We start from the raw sequence: 9,248 nt of genomic DNA, 5'->3' as shown, positions 1-9,248 counted from the left end.
TATACACTGTGTCACTGTGTGACACTGTGTCGCTGTGTCGCTGTGTCACTGTGTGTGTGTACACTGTGTGTATATATACACTGTGTGTGTACCCTGTGTACACTTTGTGTATATACAGTGTACCCTGTGTACACTGTGTATATACTGTATGTACACTGTGTGTACAGTGTGTGTGTACACTGTGTACACTGTGTGTACACTGTATACTGTGTGTGTGTACACTGTGTGTGTGTACACTGTGTGTGTACTCTGTGTGTATACACTGTTTGTGTCCGCATTGAACCAAACCCCCGGCAAGGCCATCTACTTAATGACGAGAGAAAATTCACATGAAATGTCCTTTTCAATGAAGTCTTCCAGATGTAAATTGATACAAGCTTTTAATGAAGAAATAAAATCATCTAATTCAAAACATAACACAATTCAAAGATGTTTCATTTTAAAACTTCAAAACGGAGCATGGGGTACTTTCCTGGCCTGAAGGCCGTCAATATGTTGGACCCTTATTGGTGCACAGCGTCTCAACAACAGCAGTGGGGTTTGCTTCAACCGATAAGTACGAACATCCACACGTCAATCAGCAAGGACCATTTCTAGTCCCAGTTAGACAAAATCTACGTCAACACGTAAGACAAAACTACAATTCGTGTTGTAGAGAATGAACCTCCTCCTATACGTGTAACTTTCAAGTGGTATGCCTTGTAACATCAATGATCCGAGCGTGCTCCCTATTTCAAAGACAATGAGTTGCTCCAGAGGCAGACGCTTCGTGAAACACAAAAGTACCGTTTGACCTGTATCACAAGAACAACGGGTCTCACCCGAGTTCTCTTTACAGGTTACTTCCAAACACACACACATTTTGTCCTAACATCACTTATTCAATGTTTGTTCCTCATACAAAATGTTACATGCACGCGCACAATCAGACAAGTATTCATTCTAAATCATTGACGGGAATATTAACATTGAATTACTGCAGCGAAATTGACTGCATCACATTACATCGTATTAACAAGAAGTTATTTAACAAATACGCACCGTCTGCTTAACAGTGTATGTACACCGTACTATTGTTGTGTCATTCAAAACGAGTAGGCCGTTGCATGCTGGCGCCTGGGTCAAAATGTAACAAATTCTAAACATTGCCTACAAATAATAGATCACGGCGTTTCGATGACAACACAAGCAATCGTCATCAGGTGGGACAAGCACAGCAGCAAGAAGAAGAAACTGTTGGAGTAGGCGCCTACTACTTCAGCAGTTTCTATTGCTGTGGTTGTCCCACCTGATGACGATTGTTCGTGTTGCAATCTAAACGCCGTGATCTGTTATGTATGGATTCCTGCAGTCACGAAAGCTTCGAATCAAGATTGCCTACAAACTACACAACTGAGATGACACATCAATCATCGTCCCCTACTGACAGGCTCTTGTCCACATGCAGACCAGTGCAGGGCCACCACCTTGTGCCACACAGGGGCAGCTGCTACTTGGGGATGCTCTTTGAGTGTTTCAGACGAGGTACGACACAAAACTCCGAGTTGCCGAGGCGATTAAGCGAGCAAAGCGTAAAAGCAATTATCATGAGAACATCGTGAAAGCTTGGGAGCTTATTGGCTCTCGCTCCTGGTGAGAGATTGACCCAACCCACAGGTCCACAAAGACTGGCCGCTCGCTCTTACTCTGCAGGTTGAACCTAGGAATTGAGTGTTCAACTTCGCATTCTTTTCATTAAAGGCCTGTGACAAAGGTGCATCTATTGTAGCGACATTGTCTCTGGCTTACACACCTACCGTGTCTACACTTGACTTTGGATTGTCTCGGAGGAAGTCCACCCACACCTCCACTTCCACAAACTGCTGGGAGTTGCCTCGCTCTGCCTCACAGTCAGAATTCTCCTCCTGCTTCACGTTGCCTCCATCGATGTGAAGGTCCCATTTTGGAGTTTCATCTTCATCTTCACATTTCACCTTCACTTCTTCCCTCTTCACCATCACCTCTTCCCTTTTCACCATCACGTCTTCGCTCTTCACCATCACCTCTTCATATTTCACCTCGATACCTTTAAAAGTGTCCAAGCTGGGATTTTCTTCCGGTTCTTGTTTCATGAGGGATGGGCTCATTGCGGCACTTTGACTTTCACAAGCTGATTTCAAACTCCTCTCCTTGTGGATCTTCTGATGCTTCTGTGTTCGCTGGTGTACTTGAAGATTTGATGAATGTGCAAATGCCTTCACGCACACACTGCACTTGAAGGGTTTCTCTCCCGTGTGTGTTCTCTGGTGTACTTTAAGATGTGGTGACTGTGCAAACGCTTTCCCGCACAGAGTGCACTTGAAGGGTTTCTCTCCCGTGTGTGTTCTCTGGTGTATTACAAGATTACATGAATCTGAAAATGTCTTCCCACACACACTGCACTTGAAGGGTTTATCTCCCGTGTGTGTTCTCTGGTGTTTTTTAAGAGGAGATGAATCTGAAAATGCCTTCCCACACACACTGCACTGGAAGGGTTTCTCTCCCGTGTGTGTTCTCTAGTGTAATATGAGATTATATGACTGTGTAAACGCCATTCCACACACACTGCACCTGAAGGGTTTCTCTCCCGTGTGTGTTCTCTGGTGTTTTACAAGAGCAGATGAATCTGAAAATGTCTTCCCACACACACTGCACTTGAAGGGTTTCTCTCCCGTGTGTGTTCTCTGGTGTACTTTAAGATGTGGTGACTGTGCAAATGCCTTCCCGCACAGAGTGCACCTGAAGGGTTTCTCTCCCGTGTGTGTTCTCTGGTGGGTCTGAAGAACTGATGGCCATGCAAATGCCTTGTTACACACAGTGCACTTGAAGGGTTTCACTCCTGTGTGACTTCTCTGGTGCCGTGTCAAATTTCCAGTCCGGTCCGTGCTGTATGCACGCTGGTCGCAATGTTGACTTGTCGTACCGAGCTGTGCTGACTGCCTTTGCTCCATCAGACCAATTCTGCAGAGGAAGCGTCAGCTGCAGACAGAAAAAAAGAATATCCACACCATCTACACGTCAGGCACAGAGGAATGCACACGTGACTTACACGTCTATACTTATTAATATATTCATGATGTAGTGAAAAAGTTTCCCAAATGAATCAGATTTGATGAATCTGCAAACGCCTTCCCGCACAGAGTGCACCTGAAGGGTTTCTCTCCACGGGCTGTTATGGCACACAATGAGAGGGCAAATGTCATTAATATGCCTGGAAGCCTTCATATCTTCAAGATGAATGTTAACCCAAAACTCTAAGCACACAATATCGGCTGTCTGACTACAAAAGGAATATTTATGAAAGCTAAATTCAGCTGACATAGCAAAGGGTGTTGAAAACAATACTATTTGTGATATGCAGAAATGCATAAATTAACGTTCAATCGCAACTTAGAGGTGTGAATCCAGGCTCAGATGTCCTTGAATGCTGGGATGAACAGTTCCGACTTCAGCTGAATGTGTGTGCTGTGTTCACCTCCTGTTTCCATTCTTATGAAGAGTTCCAGAGGAAAACAAAAATAAACTATTGTTTTGATATAACCTCCGTGTTCAACAGAGTCAATAGACTTTACTTCAAACACAAACTTGACACTGTCACACACTGCCATGGGTAAACAGGTGGTGGTGTGACCAGAACCATGCCTGGCCACCTTCATCTGCTCAGCATTAATTCTTCCTCACTCCACCAAGTAATGAATCGAGGATCAATCAACATAGCCGAGGCTATCCGTGTCTCTGTCTCTCTCTCCCCGTGGTGAAGGTGTTCCCCTCCACACATTCAGAGTCAACAGCGGCACGCGCTTAGCGTCTTTGACCGATAGATACATTGACACACGTATTGTTGGATCTTTCAGTAAAGTCACGTAGATAGAAAATAAAAATAACAGATTAAATTTAATAAGATAAAGACCACTTTTGTTGCGATTGAAACGTCGTGGGTTTATTGCTTTATTTTATTTTTTTTATTTTTTTATTATTTTATTTTCTATCTACGTGACTTTACCGAAAGAACCAAGAATATTAATTCCTGCAGTCACCAAAGTTTTAAGTCAAAACATTCACACACGTTGACAAAGCCTCACCTTGTGTTGTTGTGGGCAGGTCGCTTCTGATAACAAGAGCGGTATAGCAGCTCAAGCGGGCTTGGCCTGCTAACAAAAGAAAATAAAAACTGCGTGAATATTGACAATAAAACAAAGTTACAAAGTGGCGAGCCGGGTGAAGACAAATTAAACTTAAGCGAGATAATTAAAGTGAATGCAATCAGGCGAGGGCAGGAGGCAAGGCCCCGCGTGGCTAGGCCCCGCGTTGTAAAGTTCCAACCTGGACATCGATTCCCATGCTCGCTGCTACTCAACTGACATCCCTACGAGAGAGCGAGGCTCTACCTTGGTAAACAACAACCACCACAACCACCACCACGACAACGATGAGAATTTCTCACCTCGGATTTCAGTGCAAGCGCGCACACGGCAGCTTCCTGTTGCCTCGCGACAGCAGGAAGTAGTATGACGTCACTTCCCTCCAACGAGCGGCTCTGTAACTGAATAAATTATGTTAATGAGGCCGGCCCATATGTCGAGCGATGGGGGCGTGGGCGCTGAACCCGTCGCAATAAACTCGCGACGGCTTTAACAGAAACATTATGTTAATGAGCTACCAGTCACTGGGCGTAGCTTTGCCCAAATAAGGATTGCCACTGGAACGATATCGGCAGTGACACAAACGGAGGTGACGTCACGCTCAAGAGCGCGGTGGACGGGGGAGGGGTGAATACCGTGGTGACATGACGTCACTAGCGAGGTACACCTCCCCCTGGTGTTTCACGCCAATGAAGTAATGCAGAGTGGTGACGTCACAGAGTTGGAGTTTAAAGTTGAATTAGATTCATTTTCCATTGCTCCCTCCCTTTGGTGTGTGAGCTCAGCAACAACGTGGACATTATTGTGTATACACTGTGTGTGTGTACACTGTGTGTGTGTCACTATGTCACTGTGTGTGTGTCACTGTGTGTGTGTACACTGCGTGTGCACACTGTGTGTCACTGTGTGTGTGTACACTGTGTGTGTGTACACTGTGTGTACACTATGTGTATACACTGTGTGTGTTTACACTGTGTGTGTGTACACTGTGTGTGTGTACACTGTGTGTGTACAATGTGTGTGTGTGTACTGTGTGTACATTTCGATTTAAAGCTTACGTGACTGCAATGATTCATCTTCTTTGGTTCTTTCGGTAAAGTCACGTAGAATGATAATAAAATAATAAATTGATAAAATAAAATAACAATAATATTCTCACGACGTTTCGGCCACAACACAAGCGGCCTTCATCAGGTGAAGGGGGCGAGACTGGCTGGTAGGACAGCGCTGGAGTGAAAGCCACGTTCAGATACGGCCTTTAAGCTGTGTGAGAGGAACAAAGCGCCTTGACAAAGGAATTAGCATATAATTTAGCATTGAAATGGCTGAATGATTAGCTTGTGACTGGTCACAGAAATAGCTATGTTAAAAGTTGAAGCATACACACCCGCAGAGGCACCCATTGTTAACGGAATTAGCATAGAATTTAGCATTGAAATAGCTAAGTTAAGGCATACACATCTTGACAATGGAATTAGCATAGAATTTAGCATTGAGATAGCTGAGTGATTAGCTTGTACCTGCTGCAGAGATAGAGCTTGTACCTGCTGTAGAAATAGCTACGTTAAAGTCAGAGCATACACATTCACCGAGGCCCTTAGTACAAATCAAACAGGAGAATTTATCATTGAAATAACTAGGCGAATCCAGCATTGAAACAACTGAGTGATTAGCTAGTGACTGGTCACAGAAATGACTACACATCTGAGCTATTCACAGTACTATATAGTGAACCAATAAAAACTAAAATATAAATTTCCTTCATGTTATCAATAAACTCTATATTCTCCAATCAGCTAAGCTACCAACAATAAGTCGTTATATATCACAATGCTATATGGCGTAAAAATAGGTGGATTCTTACCCTCAAATTTCAGTACCACGGATAGCTACGGGCCCCGTTCAGACGGACGAGTTCGTCCATGGTCGGAACAGAGGAGGGGGAGAGAGACAGCTGCGAGGCCCTAGTATGCTCCATGTTGTAAAACTATACCATTAACCGTGGTGTGAGAGGTATTAAGAGGCAATGCTGGCGAAAGAGCTGCGGTCTGAAGGTCATCGTAAAAATACAATTAATTAAGAACAGAAATGATTTAAAACATCTTTCCAGTGGTTACTAAGCCTGAATTCATCTTCTCGGTTGAAATTGTCTCTGTGCTTGTATATGTGAATGGCCTCATGAACGAATCTCTCATGGTAGCCGGTTGGTTTGCAAAGAACCTCCGTCTTGGAGAAGTCAATGTCATGTGAGCCCACTGAATTATAACAGTGATCTGCCACGGCAGAGGAGTTCGTCCTACCGTGTTTCAAGTCTGCTTTGTGTTCGCGGATGCGGTCCGAGATATGTCTTTTGGTTTCTCCAATGTAGCTACTACCACAGAGGCACTTTAGTTTGTAAACGCCCGGGTACTGTATGTCTGGAACAGTATCTTTTACAGATGGAACTCAATCACGGATTTTATGTACTGTGTTGAATCGGACCTGGATCTTGTGTTTGTTCAGGAAAAGATAGACGTCAACAAAGTCGTAATTAATCGCAGTAACAGTTCCATTTCTGATGGTCTGAAATCCGTTTTAGCTAAAGGTCTAAACTTTGCTGTCACACCGAGACACTTACCGGTTAATGATATCATTGCCCATGTCGACGTTGCACTCAAGGGCTTGAGTCACATCTCTGCAGACGTAGCAAGATCTGAAATCGCAGCAACCCTCAAAAACGCTAAGTTGCCACCCAGCAAGATCAGCAAAGACGAACGTTTTGAATTATCTCAATTAAAAAATAGGGATGATATTGTCGTCCTCTCAGCCAACAAAGGCAATGCCACTGTCATCATGGACAAAACAGAATATAACAACAAAATTAGAGAACTCCTCAACGATGGCAGCTACACAAAAATAAAAAGAGATCCCACCAACAGCCTGGTCACAAAAACGAACAAAATCATCTCTGATTCAACAGCATTAATTGATGAGATCAAACAGTTCTCGTTGAAGCCCTCTGCTGCCAGACCACCAAGATTATATGGCCTTCCAAAGATACACAAAGAAGATACACCCCTTCGTCCCATCGTCTCTACTATCAGCTCCCCCACCTACAAACTGGCACGTTTTCTTGCTGATATACTGCGACCTTTCACTGGAAAAACCACCTCTGCGGTACTAAATTCTAGTCACCTGGTATCGACAATCAAAGGCATTTCCCTGTCCCCAAACGACCTGCTTGTCAGTTTTGATGTGGTGTCCTTGTTCACCAAAGTCCCGGTACCTGACACCATCGCTATCATTGAAGACCTGGTTCATCAAGGACTGCATACTGATGTACCCCCCCTGGTGAGACATTGCTTAACCAACACTTACTTCACCTGGAATGGAACGTTCTACAAACAAACTGAGGGCACCCCAATGGGCTCCCCCCTATCTCCGGTTGTAGCCAACGTATTCATGGAAAAATTTGAAACTGACGCCATCCAGACTGCCACTCTACGCCCGACCTTATGGAAGAGGTACGTTGATGACACCTTTGTCATCTGGCCACATGGCCAGCCTGCTCTAGACCAATTCCGCGACCACATCAATTCCATACACCCAGCCATCAGATTTACCATGGAGGTCGAAAAAGATGGCAAACTACCCTTTTTGGATGTCTTAATTAAAAGAAGACATGATGGTTCAATGAGCCACTCTGTCTACAGGAAAGCTACCCATACAGATGCTTACTTGAAACCGGATTCCCACCACCATCCATCCCAGAAGAACTCCCTCATCAAGACTCTATACCATAGAGCCCAATGCATTTCCGACCAGGAACATTACCAGTAAACTCAAGCACGTACACCAGGCTCTCAGGGCTAATGGCTACTCCGACTACACAATCCGCAAAGCCATCACTCCAGTCATGAAGAAGGATCCTCTTGTGGAGCCACTCAAAACCATCACCTTACCCTACATTGCAGGGGTCACTTTAAAGATCTCCAAAATCCTGAACAAACACAAGATCCAGGTCCGATTCAACACAGTACATAAAATCCGTGATTTAGTTCCATCTGTAAAAGATGCTGTTCCAGACATACAGTACCCGGGCGTTTACAAACTAAAGTGCCTCTGTGGTAGTAGCTACATTGGAGAAACCAAAAGACATATCTCGGACCGCATCCGCGAACACAAAGCAGACTTGAAACACGGTAGGACGAACTCCTCTGCCGTGGCAGATCACTGTTATAATTCAGTGGGCTCACATGACATTGACTTCTCCAAGACGGAGGTTCTTTGCAAACCAACCGGCTACCATGAGAGATTCGTTCATGAGGCCATTCACATATACAAGCACAGAGACAATTTCAACCGAGAAGATGGATTCAGGCTTAGTAACCACTGGAAAGATGTTTTAAATCATTTCTGTTCTTAATTAATTGTATTTTTACGATGACCTTCAGACCGCAGCTCTTTCGCCAGCATTGCCTCTTAATACCTCTCACACCACGGTTAATGGTATAGTTTTACAACATGGAGCATACTAAGGCCTCGCAGCTGTCTCTCTCCCCCTCCTCTGTTCCGACCATGGACGAACTCGTCCGTCTGAACGGGGCCCGCAGCTATCCGTGGTGCTGAAATTTGAGGGTAAGAATCCACCCATTTTTTCGCCATATAGCATTGTGATATATAACGACTTATTGTTGGTAGCTTAGCTGATTGGAGAATATAGAGTTTATTAATAACATGAAGGAAATTTATATTTTAGTTTTTATTGGTTCACTATATAGTACTGTGAATAGCTCAGATGTGTAGTCATTTCTGTGACCAGTCACTAGCTAATCACTCAGTTGTTTCAATGCTGGATTCGCCTAGTTATTTCAATGCTAAATTCTCCTGTTTGATTTGTACTAAGGGCCTCGGTGAATGTGTATGCTCTGACTTTAACGTAGCTATTTCTACAGCAGGTACAAGCTCTATCTCTGCAGCAGGTACAAGCTAATCACTCAGCTATCTCAATGCTAAATTCTATGCTAATTCCATTGTCAAGATGTGTATGCCTTAACTTAGCTATTTCAATGCTAAATTCTATGCTAATTCCGTTAACAATGGGTGCAT

At 44.1% G+C, this 9,248-nt stretch overlaps 1 protein-coding gene across 1 annotated transcript; it reads right to left on the bottom strand.

Moving 5' to 3' along the window:
• Positions 1-390: 390 nt before the first annotated feature.
• LOC142908955 (uncharacterized) lies at positions 391-9,248 on the bottom strand. Its single transcript, XM_076059637.1, has 2 exons — positions 9,225-9,248; positions 391-2,534 (listed from the first exon to the last, which is right to left on the bottom strand). Exons 1-2 carry the CDS (start codon positions 9,246-9,248, stop codon positions 1,785-1,787), a joined length of 774 nt encoding a protein of 257 aa, XP_075915752.1. The 3' UTR covers positions 391-1,784.

This window comes from Petromyzon marinus, unplaced genomic scaffold, assembly GCF_048934315.1.
Source record: "Petromyzon marinus isolate PM22_M1 ecotype Great Lakes invasive population unplaced genomic scaffold, UKy_Petmar_22M1.pri1.0 PM_G_Scaffold_11, whole genome shotgun sequence".
NCBI lineage: Eukaryota > Metazoa > Chordata > Hyperoartia > Petromyzontiformes > Petromyzontidae > Petromyzon > Petromyzon marinus.
This window is presented reverse-complemented; position numbering and strand designations above follow the sequence as displayed.